The following is a 16,134-nucleotide window of genomic DNA, read 5'->3' as shown; positions in this document are numbered from 1 at the left end:
CCGCAGACGACGATTTCTAAAGAAACCCTCACAAAAACTCAATTTTCATAGAATCATAGAATCATAGAATCATAGAGTTGGAAGAGACCACAAGGGCCATCGAGTCCAACCCCCTGCCAAGCAGGAAACACCATCAGAGCACTCCTGACATATGGTTGTCAAGCCTCTGCTTAAAGACCTCCAAAGAAGGAGACTCCACCACACTCCTTGGCAGCAAATTCCACTGTCAAACAGCTCTTACTGTCAGGAAGTTCTTCCTAATGTTTAGGTGGAATCTTTTTTCTTGTAGTTTGGAACCATTGCTCCGTGTCCGCTTCTCTGGAGCAGCAGAAAACAACCTTTCTCCCTCCTCTATGTGACATCCTTTTATATATTGGAACATGTCTATCATATCACCCCTTAACCTCCTCTTCTCCAGGCTAAACATGCCCAGCTCCCTTAGCCGTTCTTCATAAGGCATCGTTTCCAGGCCTTTGACCATTTTGGTTGCCCTCCTCTGGACACGTTCCAGTTTGTCCGTGTCCTTCTTGAACTGTGGTGCCCAGAACTGGACACAGTACTCCAGGTGAGGTCTGACCAGAGCAGAATACAGTGGCACTATTACTTTCCTCTTGCCCTGAATTTCTGTATGCCGCTCCACCCAATACAGAGCATAGCTGTCAACTTTTCCCTTTTCTTGCGAGGAATCCTATTCGGAAAAAGGGAATTACCCTTTAAAAAAGGGAAATGTTGATAGCTATGATACGGTGGTACCTCGGTTCTCGAATGTCTCTGTTGACGGACGTTTCAGAACTCAAACGCCGTAAACCCAGAAGTAAATGCTCCCGGTTTCGAACGCACCTCAGAAGTCGAATGGCTTCTGCTGAGGTACTGCTGTATTGTTCTCAATTTTCTCTGTAAATTTGCAGACCGCCCTTTGCGCCTCAGTTTTCGAACCTTTCGGATGTCGAACGGAACGGAACCACTTTATACACAGTTTCTCAAGCGATTCTCCCTCATAAACCCCCCCCCCTTGTGTGTTATTTCCACATATAAAGACTTTTGTAGCCAGACTTTCTCCCCATATGTCCATTTTTACACACATTACTTGGTTGGGGGGCAGCGGTAAGTGTAAAATTCGCAGAAGTGCAAGTGCTTAAGGATCGTTCGAGAGGAACGAGTTGGGTAGTTTCTCGCTAAAATGCAAACGGGACCAAATTATTCCCCTCACCCCGAGGCCCGTAGGGAAGGGGCAGGGCTCACCTTTTGCCACACCTCGTCCGTCCTCTCAGGGGCATTTCGGTAGGCCGCCGTGATGTCACTCATGGGGAAGGACATGAACTTGAGGGTGTAGTTGCTGCAAAAGAGGCCGTTTTATTTATTTCTTCGAAAGCATTTATAAACCATTTAACGTTTCAGAAACCTCTAAGCCACATACTCTCTTTGTGAGCACGAGAAGCCATGTTGGTCTCTCCCCCCCCCCCCCGTCCTCAATTCCCTCGAGGAAAAGGAGTACAAAAACCACTCTAGTTACTCACTTCTCCAAGGCCCTGGCGATGTCCTGAAAGCCTTGTGCAGTTGTATTGTTCTTATCCCAGGAAATACTCCTTGAAAACAAGAAGGGGGGGGCAAGTAGCGGTTGTGATCCCACCTCTTGTTTTGACTTATCAATTCCTGACCCACAACCAGCAATTGAGTTCCTTCCCTCCTTGGCTGCCAAACAGCAATTATGTGAAGCAGCCTCCGTTAGCAACTACAGTGGTGCCCCACAAGACGAATGCCTCGCAAGACGAAAAACCCGCTAGACAAAAGGGTTTTCCGTTTTTCGAGGCGCTTTGCAAGACGAATTTCCCTATGGGCTTGCTTCGCAAGACGAAAACGTCTTGCGAGTCTTGCGATTTTTTCCCGATTTTTTCTCCCTTTTTCTAAGCCGCTAAGCCGCTAATAGCCGCTAAGCCGCTAATAGCGCTAATCTGCTAAGCCGCTAATAGGGTTGCTTCGCAAGACGAAAAAACCGCTAGACGAAGAGAATCGCGGAATGGATTATTTTCGTCTTGCGAGGCACCACTGTACTCTATTCCGAACTTAAAAAGGGGAAGCATAATGCTGATGGTCGACAAAAGAGGTTTAAAGACTCTCTCAAGGCAAATCTTTAAAAAGGTAGTATAAACACCAACAACTGGGAAAGACTGGCCTGTGAGCGCTCCAACTGGAGAACAGCCTTTACCAAAGGTGTCGTGGGCTTTGAAGACACTCGAACTCAGGACGAAAGGGAGAAATGTGCTAAGAGGAAGGCATGCTTGGCAAACCCTCACCGTGATCAACTCCCACCCAGAAACCGATGTCCCCGTTGTGGAAGGATGTGTGGATCCAGAATTGGCCTCCACAGCCACTTACGGACTCACTGATAAAACCGTGTTTATGGAAGACAATCTTACCCGGCTACGAGTGATCGCCAAAGAAGATAGGAAGACACAGTACACCTAACCAGGAGCCCATTCTTAGAATACTCCATTACGTTTTCCCTTCCCTGGTTTCCTATTTCACCCCCCACTTATAATCTCCAGGTTGTGGGATCGAGTCGTACCTTGGGGAAAAGATTCCTGCTTTGCAGCGGGCTGTACCAGATTACCTTTGCGGTCCCTTCCAACTCTATGATTATATAAACCTCCATACTATTTGGGGGGTTTTTTGGGGGGTAGGGTTGCAGCCAACACATCACTACCCTAACTCAGCGTCCCCTCAGCGCAAGGCTACTGCCGTTGGACTTCCCCACCCCTCCTCCTCCTCCACAAATTCACCCTCTAAATCTATTATAGGGGGTTCCCTCGTTTTGCTAGTGCAGATTTCGGGAAGAGAAGTGATCCCAGCGTTAATCCTTGCACGGATCCCATTGTGCGAGCAGCAATCCGTGTGCTGATGGGGAGTCTGAGAGAGCGCTGAGGTAAATTTCCTTCCCTCTCAAAGAAGCCCAGGCAGGCATTTTTGGGTCCGTGTGGCAAATTTTTTGGGGGGGTAAGTGTACCCCAGAGATCCAAAGGCTGGGCAAACCAACCGGAAAGCCCCCACCCTGCCTGACCGGCCAGTTTCCCCTGCCCACCTCAGCGTGCTGTTGATCTGCAGGGCTTTCGACAGCATCTTGGCTCCGATGTCCTCCATGCAGTTCCCACTCAGGTCCACTTTGGTCAGGCAAGTGTTGCTCCCCAGGGCGTTGATCAGGATGCTGGTGCGGGTTTTGAGCCGGGAGTCGGCAACGGAAAAAGACTGCAGGGACTTCGGGGTAGCAGGCAGGAGAAGAATAAGAATAAGAAGAAAAGGACAGAGTGAGCGAGCATCTCATCGTGGCACAGGGCTTAAGAGTGCCAGATTAGGACTGGGGGGTGGAGGGCGGCCGGGGTTCAAATCGCCACTCAGCCATGATGCTCACAGGGTCTGCGTGAGCCAGTCACCGCCTCTCAGACTATCCTACCTTGCAAGGTTGTTGTGAGAATAAAAGGGGGAGGGGAAGAATTGCCTGCGCCATTGTGGTACCAATATATATTGATAGATAGCCTAAGACACACAGAGTAAGAGAAAGTGTGAAGAAGATGTTGTGGCGCCTTCATTATACAGTGGGACCTCGGTTTAAGAACAGTCCTGTTTACAGACCACCTCTCCTGGTCTGCCCTGCAGAGGACCTTAAGGTCCATGAACAACCATAGTTTAGAGGTCCCGGGCACTAAGGAAGTCAGACTATCCTCCACCAGGGCCAGGGCCTTTTCAGTGATGGCTCCGACCTGGTGGAATGCTCTGTCCCATGAGACCAGGGCCCTGCAGGATTTAACCTCCTTCCGTTGGGCCTGTAAGATAGAGCTATTCTGCCTGGCTTTCAATTTGAACTTAGCCTGATCTTTTATTCCTCTTCCTTCCCCCCTCCCCCTTTTTATGAAGATTACCCGCTCTGGGATCCCACATCTAATTCTCCCCTGGTCTCCTCGCTGGCCCAAATAGGACTAATTCAGCCACCTAGCCCTGGTGATCATCTAATGTTTATTGGATAGATTTCCCCCCTAAATTGATTTTTGAATTCTGAATTTATTGTCATTCACGTTTTATACTGTATTTTATACTGTTTTTTGTTGCATTAATTAAGTGTTTTAAATTTGTTGTTAGCCACCCTGAGCCTGGTTTTATGAACCGGGAAGGGCAGGTTATAAATAAATTATTATTATTATTATTATTATTATTATTATTATTATTATTATTACAAACGATTCGGTTTACGAACTCCGCAAAACCAGAAGTAGTGTCCCGGTTTGTGAACTTTACCTCGGTCTAAGAACGGAATCCGAATGATAGAAGGGCACTGGCAGCGGGAGGCCTCATTAGGGAAAGTGCACCTCGGTTTAAGAATGGTTTCGGTTTAAGAATGGACTTCCGGAATGGATTAAGTTCGTAAACCGAGGTACCACTGTATACTTTGAGGAGCCAGACGAAAATGTTCCTCTTTAACCAGCCCTTTGGCTGATTGAAATCTGATCTCTTTTAAAATGCGTTGTGGAAGGGTGGGGGTGGGGTCACTGCTTTGTTGTTGTTCTCATTTTTATTATGTATTCTGTGTTTTTTATATCATCATTTTATGTTGTGAACCGCTCTGAGAGGTCTGTTAATAAAGGGCGGTATACAAATTTAATAAATCAACGACAATAAATAAACATATGTTTGTTTTAGAAGCCAACCTCGTTTAAAACCTATAAAACACAGGCTCCTGCATTTGTGGTCCCAAAGAGGCTAATAGTAGATTTGTGTCTCTGTGTTGGGGGTCCATTTAGATCAGGAAAAAGCAGGGCGGTGGTTAAAATCTGCTCTGTCCTCATCTCCGTTTCCCTGTTCAAATTGGGGGGGAAAACCCAAGCAAACTCTGCTAGTGGAAGTAAAGAAAATATGTCGGGCAACCCAGCCACAGAGATACCCACACTGTCGCTCTGATTTCCCCCACAGGTTGCAGTTTACAACTCTCCACCTGCCCCACTCTTCAGTCTACAAACCACCACACCACTTTCGCACAGCAAAGGACTTACACCATGGGTAGGCAAACTAAGGCCTGGGGGCAGGATCCAGCCCAATCACCTTCTAGCGGCAGCTAAAAAAGCCAATGCAATTCTGGGCTGCATCAGTAGGAGTATAGCATCTAGATCAAGGGAAGCAATAGTGCCACTGTATTCTGCTCTGGTCAGACCTCACCTGGAGTACTGTGTCCAGTTCTGGGCACCACAGTTCAAGAAGGACACGGACAAACTGGAACGTGTCCAGAGGAGGGCAACCAAAATGGTCAAAGGCCTGGAAACGATGCCTTATGAGGAGCGGCTAAGGGAGCTGGGCATGTTTAGCCTGGAGAAGAGGAGGTTAAGGGGTGATATGATAGCCATGTTCCAATATATAAAAGGATGTCACATAGAGGAGGGAGAAAGGTTGTTTTCTGCTGCTCCAGAGAAGCGGACACGGAGCAATGGTTCCAAACTACAAGAAAGAAGATTCCACCTAAACATTAGGAAGAACTTCCTGACAGTAAGAGCTGTCCGACAGTGGAATTTGCTGCCAAGGAGTGTGGTGGAGTCTCCTTCTTTGGAGGTCTTTAAGCAGAGGCTTGACAACCATATGTCAGGAGTGCTCTGATGGTGTTTCCTGCTTGGCAGGGGGTTGGACTTGATGGCCCTTGTGGTCTCTTCCAACTCTATGATTCTATGATTCTATAAATCCGGGAATCAGCATGCTTTTACATGAGTAGAATGTGTGCTTTTATTTAAAATGCATCTCTGGGTTATTTGTGGGGCATAGGAATTCGTTCTTTTTTCTTTCTTTTTTCCAAAATACAGTCCGGCCCCCCACAAGGTCTGAGGGACAGTTGACCAGCCCCCTGCTGGAAAAGTTTGCTGATTCCTGACTTACACACTCCTCTTCCTGGATCACCTGCACAATCTTCTGAAGGATTTCCTCCAAGGTCCTACAGAGGGACAACAGGGGGAATGTCAGGCTGAGGAACAAGAGCAACGTGGGGATGTCAGGGCAATTTGTTTATTTATGTGATTCCATCTACGAATTGCTCCCTATAAGGCACCGTGTTTTTCGCTCTATAAGACGCACCTGACCATAAGACACACCTAGTTTTTAGAGGAGGAAAACAAGAAAATAAATATTGTGAATGAAACAGTGGGTCTATGATTTTGGTGGTTCATGCTGTGGCCACAGACATGTGATTTGACAGTGAGTTTGAGGTAGCCCAATGCAAAAATCCTGAGAATCCATGTGGATCCGTCCTTTGTAACCATGTTTTTGCACCACTGCGGCCCTACGCAACAGTGGGTGCGTGATTTTTTTAGTATATCTTGAAATGATTCTGCAGCAGAACTGCTCCTACGCTTGCATATCTCGCCAGGGGCTTGTGGAGCTTCTGATTCTTCATGAATAAACTTAATAAGATGGAATCAAGCTTGCCTTTTGACAAATCTCTCCAGAAAAGGGAACCTCCAGTTTGTTTTTAGAGTTCCGCTGGGTTTCCCCCTGTGCTTTAATGACCATCAACTTGTGCATATTTCTTTTTTAAAATTGTGGATTTCAGCCGCAGTTTATCAACATCTCGTACATCGATCAGAGATCTCTATGGTCAAACGGTTTACAAACCTTCCAAACGAGGAAGCAACTTAAGCGCAGCGCCACCTAGTGACTAAACTACAGCATGACATCATTGCCCTGGATGGTCCTAGATAGCCCAACCCAGGGGCGACATGGCCCAGGGACAGAATTTGGGCTTTGAAATTTCAGTGGTGCCCTGTGTGACAGCAACATTCAGCGCCCAAATGCCTCTCGCCTTCTGTTGCTCGTCATTATTGCAGTGTCCCCTGCAGCTCCCTCTTGGCTCAGCACCCAGTGCTAGCCAACCATTTGCACTCCCCTAAATCCGCCTCTATGTAACCCAGGTTTTGTGAACCACCGTGAGACCTCTGGGTATAGGGCGGTATATAAATTCAGTAAATATATAAACCTACCGGGATTTGACGTTGAAGTTCTTGCCCAGCCAGAGGTGCTTCAGAGACTTGTTCCTGCCTAGCGCCGGGACGAGAGTCAGCAAGTCGGCGTCGAAGCCTGGTGTGAGGAGGAGGAGGAGGAGGAGGGAGTGGCAGGATAGGTCAGGAATGTTAAGTACAATGCTTTAATTGACACAGAAATGAAAAATGGCTGAAGGTATATTGCAGAAGATTCAACATGGGGTTTTTCCCCACCATGGGGCCATATTAAAGCCAAGGAGAGCACTCTGAGCTTTTGCTAAGTTAATGAATAACTGATTGTTGTTTCTCTGGTAGCTAACACATACGGGTTGTAACCTTAGATCATATTGTGAGAGGTATTGGGTTGCAAATCTCCATTTTGAAGGGAGCTGCCTTTGTGAGTCTTTTCTCCCAAACTCAACCGTGACGATGTAAAATGAAGCTCTCCTGAAGGGAGAGTAAATAGCCTGGAGGCTGGAATGCAAGCTGTGGAAAGAGAGAAACCTTTGCTTATAGGTCTGTTTGGATTATTTCGTATTTTGCAAGATGCTGAGCCTGTGCTGGAGAGCACAAGGCATTGTATGGATATTTCGGACATATGATTTGCTTTATTCTGTTTTATTTTAAAGAGATCTGCTAGTAAAAGTTTGAATAATTTTTTAAAAAATGGGTCTGGACAATGATTTATTCCAGAAGGAGTCAGTTCTAGTCACTTCAGACTGCACAATATCAATATCTGCAACAAGGAAGGGCAAACACAATATTTTGCTGTTGTTAGCCGCTCTGAGTCCGGCTTCGGCTGGGGAGGACGGGATATAAATAAAATTTTATTATTTTTATTATTATTATTATTATTATTATTATTAAGGCAGCAGCTGGGGAGCATCATGGTCTCACCATTGTCAGAAAGATCTAGACTACTCAAGGCGCTGATTCCAGACAGCTGCTCTTGAAGGACTTGAGCCCCTGGGGAGCGCAACTAGGTAGGAAGGAAAGGAAGATGGAGAAAGAGAAAGAGAGAGAGAGGTTTAATGAGTGACTCAGAGAGGAAAGGGAGCTCAAGAGGCCTATCGTATCAAACGGATGCTGCGAAGCTCTGAGGTAAATCACCTCACATGGAAGCAGCTCGGCCCCCAATGCCTCCTCTCTGAAAAGCCGTCTACACAAGAAGCCCACCCCATTCGCCCCACCCCGATTTACCTCACATCCACTCAGGTCCAGGTGGAGTTCGCTGAGGTGGGTGTTGGCCGACAGACCTTGGAAAAGAGACCTAAGCGAGGAATGCAAGGACATATTGTGGTTTAAACAAGCAAACCAGGGACATCTGAGTGAGCGAAATCCTGCTCTGCATGCAGAAAATTCAACATCAATAATAATAATAATAATAATAATAATAATAATAATAATTTATTTGTACCCCGCCCATCTGGCTGGGCTTCCCCAGCCACTCTGGGCGGCTTCCAAAAAAATATATTAAAATACTGTAATACATCAAACATTAAAAGCTTCCCTAAACAGGGCTGCCTTCAGATGTCTTGTAAAAGTCTGGTAGTTGTTGTTCTCTTTGACATCTGGTGGGAGGGCGTTCCACAGGGCGGGTGCCACTACCGAGAAGGCCCTCTGTCCGATTCCCTGTAACCTCACTTCTCGCAATGAGGGAACCGCCAGAAGGCTCTCGGCGCTGGATCTCAGTGTCTGGGCTGAACGATGGAGGTGGAGACGCTCCTTCAGATATACTGGACCGAGGCCGTTTAGGGCTTTAAAGGTCAACTCTTTCTGCTTGTGGTTCTCAGAAACTGGTATTCTGTGGCCTACCCTGAACCAGAAGAGGCATGAAAGGGGCGGAGGAGAGGTTGGCTGCATGCAGGCGCAGTCTCCGATTCCTTGGGGAAAACCCCTGAGGAGGAGAGGACTTTCAGTCTCGGCAAATGATTTTCATGGAGGAAGACCACCGGGAACGAGCAGCTCTGCTCATGAGGCCTGACATTCAACCAAGCCTGTGGAGGTCGTGTTTTTGCTGATGAAGAGTTAACACCATCTTTGAACCGTCTGATTACTGACGGCTCCTTTGACGCAGAGGGAGAGAACAGCCATTGTTGTCATGGGCCAGGAATTTGCTTCACCTGCTGAGCAGCAGCCTGAAGGGGCAGGAAGCAGAGTAGCAGAGTGTCAGGGAACTGACATCAAAGGGAGAAACGGAGGCAGGGCACTAGAGCGATGCCGGGGAGGGAACCAGCAGAGGGGAAGGATTTCAGCGTGACACCAATAGAGAGGAGAGGGAGATGGAGGAATCGGTGTCAGGGCTCCAAGACCCTTCAAGCGAAACTAGCGGAGAGAGTGTTGGGACGCCCCTGCCTTCCCCTTACTTGCGCAGACGCATTCCGCGCAGGGAACATAGGAGGAGACTTGGGGTCAAACAGCTTTTATGCTGGAAGAGATTCAAGAAACGCCCACTGACGGATTCTGCAAGTGACTAACAGGTCACGGAGGGCGAGCTCTAACCCTGAACATGGTTGAGCAAACAAACTGACTAAACTGAAGGCAAATTACGCACAAGTAACCCCTTACAACCATTACACAGAGTGACTCCACCTGCCGCTGATCAGCCTTCTTGCTCCTGATGTGAACCAGCTGGTTCTTAAACAGGGTTTCCAGCCTCAGTCAGTTGCTGGAAATGTTGTTTGTCGTTCCTGGCCAGACCTTGCTTCTTCTTGCTTCTTGTGACTCTCGACTTTCTTGACCCCTGGATCGTCTGACTAAGTGAACTGAGATACTCTTGACCTTAGGACTGGACTGGACCTTGTATACAGACTCTGCCTGCAGCCAAGTCCCACCCCCCCGACATGGCTGCTTGGCTTGCCTCTCCCACCACTGAGCTCTGCTGTGGCCGGGCAGCAAGAGACGACAACCATTGTCACCAGGGACTGCTGAGAGCCTTGTTCTGCGTGAATTTGTCTAACCCTCGTTTGTGTTTCTATACAGCCAGTTCACACAGTATAATAAGGCGTTGTGCAGCAATCTATATATAGTGGTACCTTGGGTTACATACGCTTCAGGTTACATAGGCTTCAGGTTACAGACTCCGCTAACCCAGAAATAGTACCTCGGGTTAAGAACTTTGCTTCAGGATGAGAACAGCAGCGCGGCAGCAGCAGGAGGCCCCATTAGCTAAAGTGGTGCTTTAGGTTAAGAACAGTTTCAGGTTAAGAACGGACCTCCAGAACAAATTAAGTACTTAAACTGAGGTACCACTGTACAGGGTAAAAACCTAGCAACATAAAAAACAGTACAAAGTTTAAAGCTTTCCGAGGTGGTGGCTATCACTCAAATAGTCGGGGCCTCCCTCCAGCAGAGGGCAGCAGAGCCCATGGATGTGGCACTGGAAGCTTGAACCAGTCTTAGGTTTCTCATGGCAATCATGTGAGAATGTTGCGGGAAACTGTAGTTTCTCAGAAGTCCTGGGAGCTAGCTAGCCTGTTACCCTACATCAGCCATCCTCACTCTGGCGTTGTCCACGTGTTGAAGGTCCCATCCGCACTATGCATTTAAAGCAGTATCATACTACTTTAAACAGAAATGGCTTCCCCAAGAGAATCCTGGGAAGTGTAGTTAAAGGCGCTGAGAGTTATGAAGAAGCCACTACAGTGGTGCCTCGCAAGACGAAAAGAATCCATTCCGCGATTCTCTTCGTCTAGCGGTTTTTTCGTCTTGCGAAGCAAGCCCATTGACGGCTTAGCGGATTAGCGCTATTAGCGGCTTAGCGGCTTTTAGCGGCTTAGCGGATCAGCTGATAAGCAGCTTAGCAGCTTAGAAAAAGGGGGGGAAGGGGGGGAAGTCGGAAAAACTCGCAAGACATTTCGTCTTGCGAAGCAAGCCCATAGGGAAATTTGTTTTGCAAAGCGCCTCCAAAATGGAAAACCCTTTCGTCTAGCGGGTTTTTCATCTTGCGAGGCGTTCGTCTTGCGGGGCACCACTGTATTCCCTTCCCAGAGCAACAGGCAAGGCACAGAAATGCTCTCATCCTTCTAGGCCTTTGTGTCTCTTCTTCGTTCAGCCCGGACACTGAGGTCCAGCTCCGAGGGCCTTCTGGTGGTTTCCTCACTGCAAGAAGTGAAGTTACAGGGAACCAGGCAGAGGGCCTTCTTGGTAGTGGCGCCCAACCTGTAGAACGCCCTCCCATCAAGGAAATAAACAACTACCTGACTTTCAGAAGACATCTGAAGGCATCCCTGTACAGGGACGTTTTTAATGTCAGGTGTATGTCTTACTGTGTTTTTATATTTTGTTGGATGCTGGCCAGAGTGGCTTGGGCAAACCAGTCAGCTAGGCAGGGTACAAATAATAAAATAATAATAATAATAATAATTATTATTTTTTATTTATACCCCGCCCTCCCCAGCCAAGGCCGGGCTCAGAGCGGCTTACAAGCAATAATAAAAACAAGATGAATGATTACAAACTTAAAAACAAAAATAAAATACAACATTAAAATAATGGAACATTAAAATATTAAAATGTAGCCTCATCGCAGGAGGAGAAGGAAAAGAAAAAAAAAAAAGAGAGGGAGGGAGGGAATCAAATTGGCTCCAAGCCAAAGGCCAGGCGGAACAACTCTGTCTTACAGGCCCCGCGGAAAGAAATCAGATCCTGCAGGGCCCTGGTCTCATGAGGCAGAGCGTTCCACCAGGCCGGGGCCAGTGTTGAAAAGGCCCTGGCTCTGGTCGAAGCCAATCTAACTAAGAAGAAGAAGAAGTCATTGTCCTTAGCACTGGACCATGTATTAGTTTTCCTCTTTTTTGGGGGGGGGGGTCTTTTGTGGGATGGTGACCCCATGACATTGTGAGGTCCCCCTTGGCCTGAGGTCACTACACCCCATCTCATGAGCCCCAAAGACAGCTCAGGGACAGAGCTTTGCATGCAGACAGTCCCAGGAGCTGGGAACATCCCCTGTCTGAAACCCTGGGCACCTGCTGCCAGTCAGTGTATGAAATGCTGAGCTAGTTAGACCAAAAGGTCCGACTCAAGAAAGAAGCTCATTCTTGTTCGAATCCTATAATACTTTTTTCTTCTTGCTTCACTCATAAAATCAAAGATATCTTGTTCACTGTTGCAAAATCCTCCATTTTGATTTGCCATATTTAATAGTCTATATTATTTTGTTGAATGTTATTTTACTTGCATAATGTATATTGTATAATGCATATTGTCTGATTTTTCTTATGTTAGCCACTCTGAGCCCGGCTTTGGCCGGGGGAGGGCAGGATACAAATAAAATTATTGTTATTGTTATTGTCAACTTTAAGGGGTCTTTCTGTGTTCCAGAGACCCGGCAACCCGAGAGAGGGGAGCGCTCAAAGTGGCTAGCTGGAAAACCTAATGGCGGAATAGAGTCTTAACGCGCACGTGCACTGTGTTTTTGGAGCGACAGGGTGCAGGGGGGCAAGTGGCGGGTGCTCACCTTAATGCCTCCACGGGCATTTTGATGCCTGACAGGTTCACATAGGTGAGGGAATAGGCACTGCAGAAAAACTGCTTGAGAGATGGCTGCAGTCCCTTTCCTTTCCTGCAGAGGGAGACAGAGGAATAAGAATAATAAATTTTATTTATACCCCGCCCTCCCCAGCCAAGACCGGGCTCAGGGCGGCTAAAACCCGATATAAAAACAACTGATTGAAATACAACTTTAAAACAAGATTAAAATACAACATTGAAACATTAAAACACAGCCTCATTTCAGGGGAAACTCAAATCAAAAACTTTTTTGGGGATGAAAATGTCAAGTCTTCACCAAGGCCAACTATCCACTGGTCCTATGTGGGCCAGAAAAAAGCCAGGGAAGTCCCCAAATTGGAGTTCCGTCACAGAAGGAGAAAGGAAGAAAGAAAGAGGGGGAGGGAATCAAATTGAATCCAAACCAAAGGCCATCAGAGAAGCCATTTACCCCACCCCCACCGCCGCTCTGACAATCCAGAAGTTGATCCGACCGGAGGGTCTCCTGGAAAGAGGGTAGAGAGAAGAAGGGAGTTCCTTACCTGTGGGAGAATGTGTTCCGTGCCAGGTTGAGGTAGCTAAGCCGTGGGCAGCAGCCGTGCAGAAGAGCCCCAAAGAGCTATGTGGACAGATAAGACAACAACAACAAGAAGAGTTTGGATTTGATATCCCACTTTATCACTACCCTAAGGACTCTCAAAGTGGCCAACAATCTCCTTTCCCTTTCTCATCCACAACAAACACTCTGTGAGGTGAGTGGGGCTGAGAGACTTCAGAGAAGCGTGACTGGCCCAAGGTCACCCAGCAGCTGCATGTGGAGGAGCAGGGAAGCGAACCCAGTTCACCAGATTACGAGACTACAGCTCTTAACCACTACACCACACTGGCTCTCTGAAAAGATAGACAGACACCCAAACAGACACTGACTGACAAGACACTGACAAGACAGACACTGACAACATAGACAGACACCCAAAAGGAGGAAGCATTTTTACTTGGCATTGTAGGAGATGATATAAATAGACAGGATTGTAAGTTGTTTTTATATGCAATGACGGAAGCAAGAATATTATTGGCACAAAAATGGAAACAAGAAGAATTACCGACAAAAGAAGAATGGAGGATGAAACTGATGGACTATGCAGAGTTAGATAAATTAACAGGAAGGACTTGAAACCTGCGGGACCAGAGATTCTTAGAAGACCGGAGTAAATATACGAACTATTTGAAAAGTAATGGTAATGAACAGACTACGCCGGTAGGATTGCAAGAAGTTTTGTAAGGAGGATTATTTGAAATATTGCAAGAAGGACTATGAGGGGAATTATTAGTTAATGATATTTAAGAGTAATAGAGAAATTAAGAAATGCAGAACAAGTGATAAAAACGGAAAATCATCAGAGGAGTTGACGGAAGTCAAAAATATTGTATAAGATAAGAAATTACGTTATATGAATGTTGGAAATGATATGTTAAAAAAACTAATAAAAAATAATTTTTTTTAAAAAAAAGGACACCCAAGAGGAGGAGGAGTGAGTAATTATCCCGGTCGCCAAAGGGCTGGGGCCATCCCTCTTTCCCGCACTGGCACCTCGTAACCCGGCATACTTTCCATGTCACCCTTGCCCCCGCCCCCGGAGTCTGTGGCTCTCTTAAAACCTTACGGCATCCACGGCGCAGTCTGTGGACGAGAGGTCCAGGTGAACCAGTGCGTTGGGCTGGGCCAGGAAGGAATAGAAGCCCTAAAAAAGAGGGGAAAGGAAAGGGGTGAGAGGGGACGAAGTACATGGAGCGGTGGCGACACCAGGCAGAACAACCACGTCAAACCCAGAAGTGTGCGTCCCTTTTTTTGGATTACAATCCATTTTTTTTGGATTACAACCCCTTATTTTTTGGAGGCCCCATTGGCGAAAGCGCGCCTTGGGTTACAACCTGTTTTGGTTTACAACCGGACCTCCAGAACAGATTATGGTTGTAAACCAAGGTACCACTGTATTTTGTATAGCTAGCCATCTAGCTATATCGGTATTTTGCTGTATTTGATTCCTTTGCTATGGCTTGCGGCTGACGCAAATAAAGATTTTTATCTATCAATCTTTAGATGGTCAAGGCTTCCCCCAAAGCATCCTGGGAGCTGTAGTTTAAGGGGCCGAGAGTTGTGAGCAAATGTCTAGTCCCCTCACAGAGTTACAATTCTCAGAGCGTCTTAACAGTCGCTCTCTTCCCAGGGAACTCTGGGAATCATAGTACTGTGAGGGGAATAGACGTCTCCGAACAACTCTCAGCACCTTCACTGAACTACAGCTCCCAGAATGCTTTGGGGGACGCCTAGGACTGCTTAAAGCAGTATCATAGCGCACTAAATGTATCGTGCAAATCTACCCAGGGTGATAACACTGAGGAAACAAAGCAGAACAACTAGGAAAGCAGAGCCTTGTGTGGCCGTCCCATATAAATGCACCACAATTGCATCACCGCAAAAGTTGCTGGCTGGGGTCACTCACGTTCGCCTCCTCCGTCCCCAGTAACCCTGGGTTTTTGCTCAGGTCAAGATGGCGGAGGGAGCTGGTGAAGGCTGGGTTGGCTCCAAAGGTCTGGCACAGAATGGCGAGTCCTGGGAAAGGAAAACAGGCCCACAAATAGACACCACCGTTCAGTTTATGTAGCTCTTTGAACGCTTCCCGGTTCACGACTCGTGAGGGAAGTGGTTCGCGATTATTACTTAAAAAAAAAATAAACCTCATCAACATTCCTCAGCATTTGAGTCTGAATTTCTCCTTATACACCTGTTCCTTGTACACAATTTTGCCTAATACCTTTAGCAGTGATGCTGGTCTTGGAAAGGCAAAGTTTGCTGAGGCCTTTGGGGAAACACAGAAGCTGCTGGCTCAAGGCGCTGAGACCTGTTCAAGGGGGACGAGAAGCAAAGTGGGGCGAAGATGAACAAAGAGCAGAGAAGCTTTTTTTTTACCCCAAAGGCCCTGTTGGTTCAGGAAACCTCCTCACCTTTGTCCTCCAAGGGGTTGTGGGAGAGGGTGAGGGCATGGAGGACGGAGTTTGGGTTCTCCGCCAGGACGCAGGCCAGTTTCAGGGCGAAATCTCTGCAAAAGCACCGGGAGAGATAAAAACAAGTGAGGGAAAAGCTCCCCAGCAGGGAAGTCACAGGGGAAGCTGGATTGAATCAAGGGGCACAGGGCCAAGATGAGACAGGAGTGAGATCTCCTTTCATAATTCAGATGGTTGCATTTGCTCATATACACCCTTGTGCAAATTAATTGAAACAAAGCATGTTTTCTATCGTACTCATAATCCTGTACAGTTGTACCTCGGGTTACATACGCTTCAGGTTACAGACTCCGCTAACCCAGAAATATTACCTCGGGTTAAGAACTTTGCTTCAGGATGAGAACAGAAATTGTGCTTCGGCGGCACGGCAGCAGCAGGAGGCCCCATTAGCTAAAGTGGTGCTTCAGGTTAAGAACAGTTTCAGGTTAAGAACAGACCTCCAGAACGAATTAAGTACTTAACCCGAGGTACCATTGTATTTTAAAACCGTCAAGTTTTGCTGATAGGATGCAGATCTGTGGAGGAGACCAGTTGATAGAAGATTGTCTCGTAGCCCTTTCAACGTATGGTTGGA

At 47.1% G+C, this 16,134-nt stretch overlaps 1 protein-coding gene across 2 annotated transcripts in view; it reads right to left on the bottom strand.

The window, feature by feature from the left end:
• CARMIL3 (capping protein regulator and myosin 1 linker 3) overlaps positions 1 to 16,134 on the bottom strand; it is an 88,414-nt gene that overhangs the window by 27,947 nt on the left and 44,333 nt on the right. For both annotated transcript variants that reach the window (XM_079951737.1, XM_079951736.1), the window contains 13 exons: positions 15,501 to 15,595; positions 15,311 to 15,397; positions 14,999 to 15,108; positions 14,159 to 14,236; positions 13,037 to 13,113; positions 12,463 to 12,567; positions 8,205 to 8,274; positions 7,902 to 7,983; positions 7,005 to 7,101; positions 5,908 to 5,962; positions 3,080 to 3,252; positions 1,518 to 1,586; positions 1,243 to 1,336 (listed from right to left, as the gene is read on the bottom strand). In XM_079951737.1, coding sequence (XP_079807863.1) covers positions 1,243 to 1,336; positions 1,518 to 1,586; positions 3,080 to 3,252; positions 5,908 to 5,962; positions 7,005 to 7,101; positions 7,902 to 7,983; positions 8,205 to 8,274; positions 12,463 to 12,567; positions 13,037 to 13,113; positions 14,159 to 14,236; positions 14,999 to 15,108; positions 15,311 to 15,397; positions 15,501 to 15,595 — 1,192 coding nt within the window. The remainder of the gene's footprint in view (positions 1 to 1,242; positions 1,337 to 1,517; positions 1,587 to 3,079; positions 3,253 to 5,907; positions 5,963 to 7,004; positions 7,102 to 7,901; positions 7,984 to 8,204; positions 8,275 to 12,462; positions 12,568 to 13,036; positions 13,114 to 14,158; positions 14,237 to 14,998; positions 15,109 to 15,310; positions 15,398 to 15,500; positions 15,596 to 16,134) is intronic.

Source organism: Podarcis cretensis (assembly GCF_951804945.1).
Source record: "Podarcis cretensis genome assembly, chromosome: 13".
Lineage (NCBI taxonomy): Eukaryota > Metazoa > Chordata > Lepidosauria > Squamata > Lacertidae > Podarcis > Podarcis cretensis.
Note: the sequence above shows the minus strand (reverse complement) of the source record. Positions and strands in the feature narration are given on the sequence as shown.